Source organism: Homarus americanus, unplaced genomic scaffold (genome assembly GCF_018991925.1).
Source record: "Homarus americanus isolate GMGI-L3 unplaced genomic scaffold, GMGI_Hamer_2.0 scaffold55640, whole genome shotgun sequence".
NCBI lineage: Eukaryota > Metazoa > Arthropoda > Malacostraca > Decapoda > Nephropidae > Homarus > Homarus americanus.
Window position 1 is genome coordinate 1613967 of NW_024713650.1, and position 15025 is coordinate 1628991.

At 38.7% G+C, this 15025-nt stretch overlaps 1 protein-coding gene across 1 annotated transcript in view; it reads right to left on the reverse strand.

The window, feature by feature from the left end:
* LOC121874330 (dmX-like protein 2) overlaps window positions 1-15025 on the reverse strand; it is a 50852-nt gene that overhangs the window by 24290 nt on the left and 11537 nt on the right. Inside the window, exons 21-40 of the mRNA XM_042378453.1 lie at window positions 14622-14779; window positions 14290-14429; window positions 13501-13643; window positions 12910-13092; window positions 12097-12272; window positions 11794-11838; window positions 11428-11589; window positions 10801-10941; window positions 10380-10578; window positions 9996-10183; window positions 9073-9159; window positions 8655-8918; window positions 8344-8451; window positions 7809-8013; window positions 7056-7167; window positions 5284-5471; window positions 4674-4826; window positions 3609-3785; window positions 3115-3330; window positions 2448-2480 (exon numbers count right to left, since the gene is read on the reverse strand). Coding sequence (XP_042234387.1) covers window positions 2448-2480; window positions 3115-3330; window positions 3609-3785; window positions 4674-4826; window positions 5284-5471; window positions 7056-7167; window positions 7809-8013; window positions 8344-8451; window positions 8655-8918; window positions 9073-9159; window positions 9996-10183; window positions 10380-10578; window positions 10801-10941; window positions 11428-11589; window positions 11794-11838; window positions 12097-12272; window positions 12910-13092; window positions 13501-13643; window positions 14290-14429; window positions 14622-14779 — 3078 coding nt within the window. The remainder of the gene's footprint in view (window positions 1-2447; window positions 2481-3114; window positions 3331-3608; window positions 3786-4673; window positions 4827-5283; window positions 5472-7055; window positions 7168-7808; window positions 8014-8343; window positions 8452-8654; window positions 8919-9072; window positions 9160-9995; window positions 10184-10379; window positions 10579-10800; window positions 10942-11427; window positions 11590-11793; window positions 11839-12096; window positions 12273-12909; window positions 13093-13500; window positions 13644-14289; window positions 14430-14621; window positions 14780-15025) is intronic.

Sequence of the window (15025 nt, forward strand, 5' to 3'; positions counted from 1 at the left end):
AGCTGTGGGAGATGTCTACTTCATAAGTTTCTGTTTACCTTGAGAGCACCACAAGAGCACACTACACCCCATAACACACACACCAGGACTCACAATGGTCTAGAAGTAAGGTTCTTGTGACTGTAGCATAATACAATGACTACAGTATTTCCAAGGAGTTGTAACAGTACAGTACTGTACTCATATTGAAGTAACAACTACCGGTAGTCAGTGCTGTCCCCACTAACCCCCAAAGTTAGTGCTGCTAACACTATAATGTTTAGTACCACTAATGTTAACACTAATTTTGCTACTAATTTTTCTGAAACACCTCAATTTATAAATGTATAAGCATATATACAGTGTATATGTTCTGCCTTCAGTACTCACTTGAACAAGAATGGAATTCCTTTCATATTTACTGTACTGTATAGAGAAAATGAACCAATGAAAGGCTGAACAAACACTATTTAAGTAAACATCTATACTATATTTCCTTCAAATACACAAACTGAAATAGATGAAAAAATTACAGAACAGTTTGTGTCATAATCTTCACTCTCTTCTGGGGTCACTGCATATTTCTCCCATATTACCGTTATGGGTGTAAAACAGACTTACTATACAGCAGCATGACACACTGGGGTAAACACTATGACAGCAAACACCATGTGGAGCACAGGGTCAGGTGCACGAAAATTTCACATTTTGCCCCGCGGATAATCGAGTTTGGTAAATAAGCTTTATATTTTTTTTCTGAATGGATAATCAAATGCATGTTCAAAAAAGCTACATTAGGTAAAGTTTGACAGAACAAATTGTTATCAAGCACCAAGTAATTTTAAAAACATCATTCATTGGGCATCTTAATTAATAGGAGAGAGATAGAGATATGGGCAATAATTTGTGAGGAGGTCTGTTCAGGGTGAAGGATCTTAACAGAGAGATTTTCACGGGGCGTTCGCTTGATACGTCACATCCAAGACACAGTCCCTGGGTCTCACGTTAATATTGCAAATACTGCTATGTTTGGGACAAATGATACACATTATACATTGAAAAATTCCAAAATGTTTCCAAAAGAACTCCATTAATTAAATTGGTGTGCATAAATCGAAAGTACCCACATCAGATTACATATTCTTGTCGAGAGTTTATAAGGGTGCGTTCCAGCTGCCATAACACGGGCATAATCAGAATTCCCGTCAAGTATTATAACGTACAGTATATACAATATTAACAAATTTTAATCCACTATGTACAGAGTCCCTTCAGTGCTGGCATTACCAAAATAAAATATCAAAAGTGGCATCCCCGTAGTGAATGCTCAAATAAGCACCCAAACAATGAAGTCAGTTGGGGGATCTTCCGACACCAGAACTTGTGACTGGGAACTGAGGAATTGAGTCAGCTTCCTACTTTCTAGCCTGTTCGGATCTCAGAGTGCACAAGCATGGAGGCAGGTGCTGAACTCTCAATCTCTGGCAACTTTTGAGAAATAAAACACCAACTATTAAATCCCCTTTTTAGTGCTGGGGTCAATATGGAAGAAAAACTAACTCCAGTTCTTCGAGTTTTCAGGAATTTCATAACAGTCACACAAGTGTTCCTCTGATCCCTGTGCGAGTCTTGTAACTCTGTTGACGAAATACTTAAGTTGACCAATCCACTGCTTTAGTTAGAAAGCTCCCTATGAGACGTGGAGAGTTCCTTATGGCGAAAAAGATTTACACCTTGAAACTGTAAGATTCAAAGTTGGTCTTGCATTATTTATCAACGAGATTCAAATTAAACCACCAAAACAAACTCATAGAGGAAGGTATAAGGCAGCAAAAAACCACCTGACCTCATAACACTGATATAAATGCCTGGTCCAATTATCACTAGAGCCTTCATCAAGTTACAATACTCATTTACTCCCAGACAGAGTGGGTGTATCTAAGACAACACAGCCACACCAGGAAGCTAAGTGGATGGGCCTGGAGGTAGACTGTTACTGTCTGACCAAGACCAAAACTAAACAAAGGACTGGAGTACTACACTGTTGATAAGGCACATGACTGCACACTGCTTTAAATGACAACAGCACTTTCTGAGACTCCTATCTGGACTTTGTTATACCTGGGAAGTACCTTTAACCCTACGATGAGTCTGTAGCTCCTATTTTAGAGGATTAATCTGGGTTCTAATCCTGCAGTTGGCTGAATGTATAAGACATATGGGTCATGCCAAATACTGTCGAGTCACATGATACAGAAATTAAAGCACGATTTTATGACATTGCTAAGTTGAGCAATTGTGACTTTTTTGACCAAATTAACAAATAAATTCCTGGTGCCAAAGAAGCAATGCAAATTATTCCCGTACAATCACATCAATAACTCTGCTGCTGCGTCCATAGCCATTAATAAACACCGAGCCAAGTCCCCCCCACCATACTGGGTGCTAAACCATTGCCTCGTACTCACCCCACCAGCTCTCCTGCCACAACTTGAAGTTCACTGCGGTAATCAAATTTCTCATGTGAATAAACCTGCTAAAACTCTGTAAATACTAACTGGTTATTCCATCACAATTCACTTATTATTTTCTAAGTTTCTTCCAGGTGCTCGCTATGGGGATGATGTAAGCAATATCTCAATAAAAAATTCCAATTAGTTATCAAGTTAAGATTGACCGAAATTAGGGGGTGTGGAATGCTTGTTTTAATTCGTATATCTGTCAACTTGTTTTGGCATCTCCCTTTCCAGAGTTTAGGACCAAGTTAAGTGACTGAATCATCTATAAAAAAATAAATACTTTCAGCACCAAAATATAGTCTTATTCAAGGTCATCAAAATAGAATGACCAAATTTTAATTAATTATATTTCATGATTGAATAAAATATCTAGCATTGCGGCCTGTGGCTAATGCATGTAGTTCTGTAGTCATCAATTACACGGATGTGCACATGAGCGTAATTTCATAAAACTCAGAGATGGTCACCCGGGAAGACCTTTGGGTGATTTGGTATGGAATAATTGTAATGGTTAATGCTTTAATTCAACAAAAAACATTCTTCATTCATAAAATTTTAACAAAACAAACTGTGGTGACAAGAAATGATGTTAAAATGAACGTGGAGCAAGACTCACCACCAACATGGAGCGTACTGCAGTAGTTGCAAACCTCCTTGAGAGCCTCCACCTCCCTCTCCAGCCACACATACAGTTGGTACCTCAGCTGGCCACCGTCCACCTCACACCCGGTAGCCAGGGTAGCCAGCTCCTCCATCATCATTTTCAGGCAGGACACAAACTTGAGTTGCTGAGCCATTATGTCTAGATGTTTCTTGTTTGTCTCTGATGGTCCTTTGGGTTAGAAAAAAAAACCAGTTTTGGTAGAGAATTTTATACAAATACTGGCAACCATTTCCTCATCAACTGTCACTTCGGCTGGAGGCTGTGTTGTCGATGATGACTTGTAAAAACCTTGTGCGGTGTGGCGGGGGAGCATAATAAATTTCACATTGATCCACAAATCATTTATCAAGTTACTGAGTTGAAATAAGTGAAGTTGGGGTTAACAAACAGTACAGTACATCACATGACACAGTAAAACAAGCCTTAAAAATACAGCAACTCTTTACCTTCATCATCACTGGATGCTAGAGACTTGGTATCCCTTGGTTTACTATCCTCCTCTTCCTCCTCCTCCTCATCAACAGCCCCCAGGGAGAAGTCCAAGTCAAGTCCGCCATCTGCTTTTTGTCTTTGAGATGGTGATGAAGTCGACCAATCAAATCCTACAGATGAGGAACCAAAACCTAAAAGAGAGAAAAAAAAGATATTTAAATAAAATAATGGAGGGTTGATCTTGAAACCTCACTGCATTATACCTGTATACCATTTGCCAAGTATGGATCAGGTAACCATCAGTAAGTCTACAGGATGACACACCCCAAGTTTCCAGGACTCCTAATTTGTGTGACTGGAAATGTCTTCTATAAATCCAGCAAAAAAAAACCTAGATTGCAATAATAGAAATAATGTCTCTCTCTTCATTCACTCAGTTTTATCCCCCTGATGCCTGAGTAGACCGCTAGATGCTCATCTGTTTTGTTCCGATACAGCTTTTGCTTCCGAGTCTCTTTATTTTCATTCTCGAGGACGTCACTTCGGTTGCCTCAAATCCATTCCCTCTTGTTCCATCCAGAGGTCATACTTCACACCCATAGAATAATCTTTAGTTTATTATTTCTCATTACTGTACACCTGTCCATACAGTTCCAACTCTTTATGTATTTTTCTTCAATTTATCATTTCTTTCTCTCCTTCTGCTACTCTGTCTTTAATCATTCATTATTCCATACACTGTTCACTCCCTTCATTCATACATTTTACAATCTATCAACTCTTTCTTTCCTTCCAAGTACATTTAGGCTAACACATGTTTTTCCCTTTCTGTCGTCTCTACTTATTCCCATCACTTTATTGTATATAGCCGTGAACCTTGTCTTTTATAGAACAGAACTAAAGGAGGAAGTGGAGATGAACATACTACAGAAAGAGGAAGATTCCGAGATGATTTTGGCCTATGGAACGGAAGGTTTTATATACAGTATACCGAATGTACTGCATTTCACATCCACCGTTAACGACTCTGGTAGACACTGACTGGATGGTGCTTGTTGTTAAGGCTGAACAGTACTCACCTGAAGAGGAGCTCGGTGCAAACAAGTCAGCGGCTTTGTCCCCACCAACTACAGTCGAGCCGGTGCGGTCAAAGGAGCCGTCGCTCTCGAGGGTCCCGCTGTGTATCAATTCAAAGGCGGGTCTCTGTTCCTTTGATGGACTCCCCAAGAGATCTATAAAATATAACGTTTAATTTTATAAAGCTCATTCCATACTCCTGCTATTAATTTCTAATCACCTGTATATAATAATGTAATTCAATACCATTATCATTCTCTCAAATATATATCAAATACAAAAATAAACATAAATGCTTGTCATAACTAATAGTAATCTAAAAAAATTGACACAAAAAGAAATTATATATCTCATGCTGATAAAAATCTTCTCAAAGCAACACAGACACTACCATGTCATGTCTTATGATATCCTGAACAACTACAATTTTGGCAGAGAGGAGTTAATCAGGCAGTTCTTTTAAAATATACATCATAGACTAATAAACTATCATACCCAATATATCACATCTATACTACTGTGCTAGACTAATACGAAGTGATATAGATAAAACATGGGATAAATACAGTTAAATATAAACACAATATCACCTAAGAAGCCATGGACAAATACCTCCTGTGTCTGGGTTCTCGAGATCAATGACATTATCTGGTAACTTGGATAAGACCTCCAGAGCCAGCGTAGGGCAGCCTGAGCGGAGGTGAGCGTGAGCGGTGGTGAAGTACAGCCGTCGCTCTAGAGGGGTCATGCTGCTCTCATACACGCTCTTCTTGTCCAACGTGTCCTGACCTTTCCCGAGGCTGCAGAGTATTTAAATATTAATACTGCTCACAAGTTTAAATTATTAACAAAAACAAAATAAATAAAAAAGTTTAGATAACATTCACAACTTTTAAATTAATTAATACCAGCCATAAATTCATATACTGATATCAGATATTACTATTATGATTTACTGTTATCAGGTCATACACATCTTTTCAAGTTACAGATAATGGAAAGTAAAAGTAATTTTTAAACTACTGAGTGTACTGTAAAAAAAAATATATATATATATATATATATATATATATATATATATATATATATATATATATATATATATATATATATATATATATATATATATATATATATATATATATATATATATATATATATATATATATATATATATATATATACATCTGTTAACCGTTAGAAATTTTTAACGAACGCCTTCATAGATCTTCAATTGGTTACGAACAAAATGTTACGAATATCTTAAACGATCAACATGTTTTCGCTACTGACGGGCAACCAGCTTTAGTATCCGCCAATACATTATCGGTTCTAGGGCAAATTCTTACTATTTTAGTAAATATCAAAGTTTATACTATTAATAATTTTAAAGTTTAATATTTAATTTTTAGTGATTTTAACAATTAAACATAATTGAAGAAGTGACTAGTTTAATCGGGCATCAGCCTCATAACACAGCAAACAGGCGTTAGTCTCTCTTTTTCACTGGGTAACATCTTGCTTGAGACCTCTTCCTAAATGCTTTTTCTGTGTTTCCAAGCAAATTATTGGTCATTTTGAAATATATTTTACATATTGACAATATATAATGCAGTGCAGTGTTGATTTAAAAATAATCTTGAATTACACGAAGCTAAAATTTTATTGTAATCCGGGTGACTTCTCTTCCACCCAATGCCTTCTCTTCTTCCTGCTCCTCACCCCATTCTAAATCCCATCATCATCATCATCATCATCATCATCATCATCCAGGAGCCTTCTACATACATAAAGTAAGTGAACTTTTCTACCATTTTGTTGAATTTAGGAAATTTTCAGTGAGCTGGAACAATACCAAAACCCATTGAAACAATGGTTTCGTTACGAACTTTTAGTTAACGACCTTCTGACGTTGTTTAACCGAGGGTCACTATATATATATATATATATATAGTATATATAATATATATATATATACAGTATATTATTAACTAAATGAAGCCAATAAAATATATATAAAAGAAAATAATCCTGACATTCCAGTTTACAGTTGAACACAGAGTGAGTGATTCCAGGTACAGTTCAGTGTAGTGAGTTGAAAACTCGTCAGGTACTCTAACCTGTGCTATTAGCTCCAAAAAATAATTTATAAATTAAATTTTTTCCTTGCCAACTCCATCATAAACCCTATAATGTTGTGCAGCAAAGCATTAGTCACCAGGGAGTTAAGAGCGAATGAGTTTCACCCTTGTACAGCAAGTCAGGATCACCCCATTTTGACTTATAGCTCACTCAAGGAGGTGGCAGAGAAGGTGAGTCACCAGTTCTGTGCTCACACATATTAACTTGCTAAACTTGGGTGTAAACTTTACACTGCCACTAACCGTGAAGCCATGAGTGAGCCGCCTCCTCCCTTGGCAGTATTTGCAATACACTGACGAATCAGCAGAGGATGAGTCCGCAAGTAAATGTAGAAGTTGAACACACTTGGATCAGCTGAAAGTAAGGCACAAAATGAGTATTAAGTTACTGTATATCAACCAAAAGCAAGACATTTTATATTTATTATAGAGTTTCATACACCTGATGGCCCATGTGGAGCAGAGTGGATACAACACACTGAATTGTTAACTTCTGGTACACAAGGAGGCAGTGTGGTCACCACCATACTCAACTACCTTCACCTCCCTTACTGTAAAGTTAGGTACCCATTCACAGTTGGGTGACCTGGGTGTTACCCTGGGTGTGAACCTTTAATACTTAGGACTGGAAGTGAGTACTACATCCATTCAGCCACTACAACCTTATCTCTTTATATAAGAAATAAGAACTCATCAAGACTGAAGGCACAGTACCTTAATTCAAAGAGCACTGTACTGTATTATACATTTTTACACATACAGTATATCAATCCTGGAGAAAACATCACTAAACAATAAATAATTTAGCTCAGGTATATTAGACCTTATCAACTTAATTTCAATTGGCTCAACTGTCAAACTGGAATTAGTTCTAAATTTGGCAGTTGTCTCATGTTTACCATACTGGTCTGTACCAACACACATCTAAGTTAAATAATTCCAACTGACTTGCACTGAGACTTAACATACTAACCGCCCGAGACCCAACATACTGACCTGCACTGACGCTGCTTGAGGACGTAGACTTGGTGGCAACGTAATCTGGATGGTGTATGCCCAGTGTAGCATCCGTCTGTAGCAGTGTGTTGAGGGAGTTACTGTAGTCCTTGAGCATCCAGTATGCAACGGACCGGAAGAACGGATCGGGATGGACTTTCATTAGATCCATATTCTCCCCTTGCTCGTCCTGCCCCAGTATTCTCTGAAAATAAAACGCATTGGATGAGTTTAGAATACAAAATCGCTTAGTACATAACACAAGTGTGGAAAATGGCCGTAGAATGACGACTGATGATGACAATGATGATGATTTAAATTCATATACGTATATAAGGAAACAAACCCACGTCACCTTCATCCACCCGTCATGACCAATGGGACTCAGATTGGACATTAATAAGGTCACAAGAGGTCACACATGAGCTTGAATTAATAAGGTCACAAAAGGTCACACATGCTCGAGTTAATAATGTCACATATGCTTGAGTTATCGTACACACCAACACAGCCATAAACACACAGATCAACTCACAGTATGCAGGAGTTTACTGAGAGTCGGGGGGACAGCCTCGTACTCTCCCTCATAGAGTCGTATGACCACTATGGCCAGCTGCTCATCATGCAGCTTGTTCAGAAGTACCTGGAAAACCCAACACACTCTTCTCAAAACACCATCATCACGGCCCAAATCCAATTATATCTCAATCCACGAGTCCATCAAAAGAGGAATATTAACATCTAATATTAACTTCAATCCCTTCATTATTCACACAAGTATATGCTCTAAGTATTGAGATCTATGATATGTCCAGGGTGAGGAATGATCAAAATTAAGTGTGCTACCTCGAGAGCGTCTTTCAGTGCTCCAGCCAACAAGAAGAAGGCAGCAGCGTGTTCGAACCGTTGTTTTCCCAAGAGGGCGAATGCGTTCTTCAGTGCGGACTTACGCCACCGCTCCTCTGTGAAGTTGTTGGCAAAGAAATCCGTCATGCGTCTGTTATTAATTGAGCGGAACAAACCCCACACGAGGTTCTTCTTCTTCATGGCCAGGTAGTATATAGCAGCGTCCAGGGGGTCATTCTTAACAAGGAATGCAGCTTTGGCTATCTGAAGACACAAAAAAGATTTACACATATTTTACCTGCAATTCTGTACATATTTACCTAAAAATTTATTAAACGGTTATCGTATTGCTCCCCTGTAAATGCAAATGGCTGTTGTTGTATCATTATTGTTCTGTAATAAGTATGTTAAACATTACCTTATTGAAGCAGCGGGTTAAGAGGGTGTTGTTGCGGACCCACCATCCAAATCCTAATTCTCTTAGCTCAGACCAGCGGGGATTACCCTACAAACACACAACAACTACATCAGTCAAAGGTTCAGCCCCTTGTGGCCTGATCAACATGATGCATATCTGATGAATATTTTACTGTGCTAACAATATTTCATTAAGTGAATAATAACTGAGAAAATATTAGAAATGAAGAGAAGTAACCTTGCAACAATTATTAACCAAGAAAAGGTTTAAGATTGATTTAACAGGAAATTACTATAAAATATATCCAAGTTTACAGTGTCAAAGAAATACTTGTAATGGTTGTAATGGAGAACTGATTCTGAAACCCAGTTTTAGAAATGTGCTGGAACTGAGCAGCTCTGCACAGGCAACACATTCACATGAGGGCCTTAACTTGTGATAGGGTTATAAATTAAATAGATTTTCAAATGATTCTCTTTACCCTGTATATCATGTTTCTGAAGGTTATCCACTTAAGATAAAATGATTCTCTAAAAGTAAGGAAACTTGAGAGTTCCCTGTCGAGCATGAACACAAATTCTCTGAATCTGTTCATTTACTTCCTGCCATCAGCTATAAACAAGGTCACTGAGGAAGAACCTCCAGAAGCAGTACATCTCAGCACCACAGAGGGAGGAGAGAAGGACACATATTTCAGGATCAATTCTCCAGTTATAAATTAATGACATTAATTGATGATAAAGTATTGGCTCCCACCACTGAAAAACACATTTAAGGTCCATTGTAAACAAGACTACAATCTCTGAAACTGGTTTCAGGGAGTGATTCCTCCTGAAAATCCCAAAATACAGAAAGGGACTCCTTGGTGAAATGGTTGGTACAGTACTGTGTCCCACTGGTGGGATATATATGAAACATCTTACTTGTCTCATAGATGGGATAAAGTCAAGAAGTTCCTCCTGACTCTCTGAGTGGAAGGCCCAAACAAGATTGTGACTGCCAATTCCTCCTTTCTGCAAAGTTGCACGCTGGGCAATGGGTATACACCTCAACAGATACGTGTGATGACGCATTGCCAGAAGGAAGCGTAAACCACAGTCATCTAGTGTCTCTGTACAAAATGAAACAATCATGCTTCAATAAATTTACATTTTATGTACTTGTGTTCATAAATTAGTTATTAAAGAGTTTAACTAAAGGTAAAATAGCACATAGACAAAAATGTCAAGTGTAAGTGAATATTACCTACACCCAGCCTAACAATCTATTAGTCAACACAATGATCAACTCGGGTGTCTTGAACCTACCCATTGACGGCTCATCTGTGGTCGTTCTGGAGAAGGTCTCTTTTGCTAAGGCTTCCTTGGCCTTGTTGATATCAAAACGATCAGCAAAGTCAACATTGCATGAAGCCACGGTGTCACCCAAGGCCAAGAGGTGCATCTGGTCAAGACTAGAGAGCCCTGGTAGGTGGGTGTGGGTCAGCAGGGCAGCCAATATCTGGGCCTGAAATGTGAACATTTATTCAACAACTCATATACACATGTTACTGTGGTCCATGACTGTAGTACACACATAGGGGCACCATGTGAGGGTTTAGTAGTCCCTAGTACTACCGACGGACCCATAGACCCCCTACACAAAACACAGACTATCCTAACACACGATCAACCTGGTGACCATCGGGATCCCATAGTCTGATATTCACATTCTCGGACAAAAACTCACCTGGCGTGGCCCGAAGAATGCGATGCTCTTGACTTCGTGTGATATTGACTTGCAGCGACCCCCCATGTCAGCATCATCATCTTCCAGGGTTAGGTCTTCGTCAACGTTCATGGTCGGCGCTCCAAACAACTCAGCGTATGTCTGTAAAGTGATTTAACTATTTTCAGCAACTCTTAACCTCAAAATTTACATGATCAGAAATGCCATAAAATAAAGGACTGTGTGAATGTAAAAAATGGGGATGTACTGTAATCCCCCAGATCCACATATACCATTATTTCATGACACTCAAACAATAATCATCTCTTTCTCCCTCCCTCATTCTCTCTCTCCCCCCTTTTCTCTCATTTAAGGGTCTAGTATTCTGCCAGTACTCCAGCTAATAAGAAATCCTAATAAAATCATGAGGTGGCAGTGATAAAGATTAGGTTTCCACAGTCAAGTAATACAGAGTTCTCTCCTACCTTTAAAACTTTGTTGTTTCCCTCATCCTGTATCATCTCACCTTGCATTCCATACACATCAACTTCATGCTTTCATTTTCTACCTTTTCCCTTGAACACATTTGTCTCTACCTACACCTCACTATTAAGCTACTATGCAAGAGAGCAAATCCTATAAACTTACGTCTTCTTCAATGTCTGCGTTCTTTGCTTGCTGGTTCTGTGTGTCCTTGTCAGCTTCCAGTAGCAGCCATAGTGGAAGTGGGGGAATGGCTGTCACCTCAATATAGTCCAGTGTTAGTTCCTCAGGCAGCAGACTTTGGGATCCTCGTCCTTCTCGACTTGACTGTGAGAAAAAATTTTAAAATGAAAAATATTAAATACTTTAGAAAATGATTTGGATTAAAGGAAATGTTGTATCTATAAAATTCAGTTTTGAAATGTGAATCTCTCTTATCTTGTTTCAATGGTAATACATTTATGTAACAAATACTGAGACAGACAGATTTACAGTGAACATAAAGAACACTGTTAAGAAAGACACACTTACCGAGCCTCCCTGGTTGCCAGACACAGACAGGGTGCGAAGCATTAACTCAGCTCGTTTCGTGCGTCATCAACATCAGAGAGATACACGGTAGGCAGACTCTGTGTTCCTTTGGCCAAGCTGTGAGAGGCACCTGTTGACAAAGATAAAAACTTAGGAGATGCTTATTACAAACTATCACATATCTTTGTAAATCAAAAGTTAATTACTCCTATTAAAGTGTGAATTAAATGACTGAGCAGATCACAATACATTAATTCTTCACACCAGTATAACAAGATTACAGTCCCCATCATATCACCTCACTAAGTGCGCAAGAATGGCCTTGACCCGACGAATTTTGCACTGATTGAGAAGTTCCATCAGCTGACGTGGGTGATACTGCGGCAAGACTGGAGAGGCGATGTGACTGGCCTCAAAGATTCCTGATATTGTAGTGCCCTCCACGTCATCCGGTGGAGTGATCATCACCTCTCCAAGACCTGACAATGATAAAGTACAGCAATTAATATAAGTGAGGAAAGACATTGATAAGTACATGATACACAGTGGCAATGTTCTGTTTTGGCCCAGTCTCATAACCTCTTCCTTCAACCACACACAGTTATCATTCCAACCTTTTCTTACTATACAAACACCTCCTCTTGCCTTCACTATATTCTCTGACAACAAAAACACCACATGAGCATTAATAATTCTTCCTCATGCCACATTGACAGGACTAATTGTGGAGGCTAAGGACAGGATTTTCCTGAGACACATTACGAGTTAGTTTTACCTGGGTGATGCATATCATCCAACCCTAATGTTTTCCCTGACTGACACACCTCATCCACCACTTATTACAAACACAACTCATCCATCACTTATGACTTAACTAGCTAATGATGTTCATCCAACCTGTGTGTTAACTGGCTCACATAGTCAATCCATCGCTATTTCCTTGTATATATCTGGCAGACAACTCATTCATTATTTAATTCCTAACTAACTTACACAGTTCAGCCAACACTTTAATGGTCTTGTTACAGTACAGAGCTCGGTATAATATCCCATCAACCTCTTTCACCATCACGGTACATACAACAACCTTTATTATCTACGTACTTACCCTTTTTCATCTTATTATCGACGGTAGTGAGGATCGAGAAGGAGGCGACCACGACATGGCAGTGGCAGACTTGTGGTTGTGTGATGACTCCTGTAAGTATGTTTTAAGATCTGCCTCTGTCAGATCACGACCTTCATCCTTAGTGCTCGAGGGTTCTTGTTGCTGTAGAGCTTGTTGCTTCTGTTCTGTCGCTGTGTGTAATAATAAACAACTAAATACACCTGGATATGAGGAAGTCAATCTATTGGTTGACACAAACCACACAAATAATGAGATTTTCCATCAATGTTCTGTACTGAAATTACATATTACAGGTATGGGTGGAGGAGAAAGAGTACAGAATGTCAGACAAAAAGAGTACAAAATCTCCATTCTCATGATTATAATTTAGGTTGAAGTACTTCTTCACCCTTGTACTGTACTGTATATATATATATATATATATATATATATATATATATATATATATATATATATATATATATATATATATATATATATATATATATATATATATATATATATATATATATATGTGACCACCCTTGGAGGTCTTGTAAGATCCTTGCCAACTAGAAGAAACAAACATGATCAGTTACCTGGAACGTGCCACTGAGAATAAACGTGCATTTCATTATCCATTCCAACGACCAAGATGCCATCACGCACCCAGGATAGTTGCATGGGCAGTGGCGCCAGTCCATCTGCTGTGTTCAGGGACAGTTTCTCAAGTCTCATCCACCTGGTAAGACAATACAATGAGCATATATGAATCCTGATTCACCAAACACATACAGCAGTAATGAACCATGGCAGCACAAGAAGAGGAGAAAGTAACAGGAAAATTCAGAAATGTATGAAGGCAAAGATGGAGTTTCTAAGCCGACATTATCATATGGGTGAGAAACAAAGACTCTGGAAGCAACACATCACACCAGACAGATGCAAAGAATGAGAAATATTGAACAAAAAAATGTCCTATGTCAATACCTATTCAGATTTAACAAGTCAGGTCTGCCAGGACTCCTTACTTGTGAGACAGAATTATTACTCCAGAAAAGATAAAATACTGCCCCTCCTGGGTCAACTGTAGCCACTAAAAAGAGGATCTTTGGAGTCAGTTGCCAGTTAGAATATAGCTAAGAGTCTTCACCTGCAATGCTAACAAGCATATAGTACACTGCATGATCTACTGTAATGGTCATAAACAGGGCAACACTTCCAGGTCTCCTCAGTCCCAGATCAACCCTACACAACAAATGAGGAACAACAGATCTGAGCTACACAATCCACCTTGTTTATTAATGGAGGGAGGTCTGATCCACAATTTTTTTCAAGTGGTGGCTCAAGCCAGGCAGGTGTGGGAACACCACAAGTTAAACACTTACCTCGGTAAATTAGTGTCAGAGAGAGCGTGCAGTGAGAGGGATTTCTGTAGGACGGGACGAGGCCGAGATTCCTTATCTTTTTTGTTCCCTTCACTACTCATCACGGCTATCTCGTCTGCTACACTTGTGTACGCCAAGATCTGGGGTTAAAGTTGGCCTTTTGTAAATAACATTCATCAGTACCAAGAGCTGTGGTTATTAAAGTGAAGAATTTCTGTCACATTACTGACATACAAATATGGATATTCTCTCTCTCAGTGTAGGAGGTACAGTGGTAGCCCACTAGACTCTAACTACTGTCATCCAAAAGACTGAAACTAATATGAACTTACCTTACTGCCAATAGCAACTGTTAGAAGGTGTGAACCGTCTTCTTGCGACACCCAGTCTATCTGTACTGGGTGTTTTTGTTTCACACTTACGCCTCGCTTGTCAAAGCGTTGATTACGAAGTGAGTGCAATGTGCTGGGACTGGGAACTAACAACTGACCTGGTGGAGAATTATTACAACTATCAACCTTATTTCATTCCCAAGTACAGAGCAGGAGATAGAACATCAGCAAAAACTTTAAATAATAAGATATAGAAAATGAATAAAAAAGTAACTAAAAACATAGATGATGAAATACATACAGAAAACTTACTAATGATGAAGCTCTTCACAAGGAAGTAATTCTTGATGAACAAGTTTTGTGCAGCATCTAACAATGGTGGAGTGAGAGATACTGTACCAACA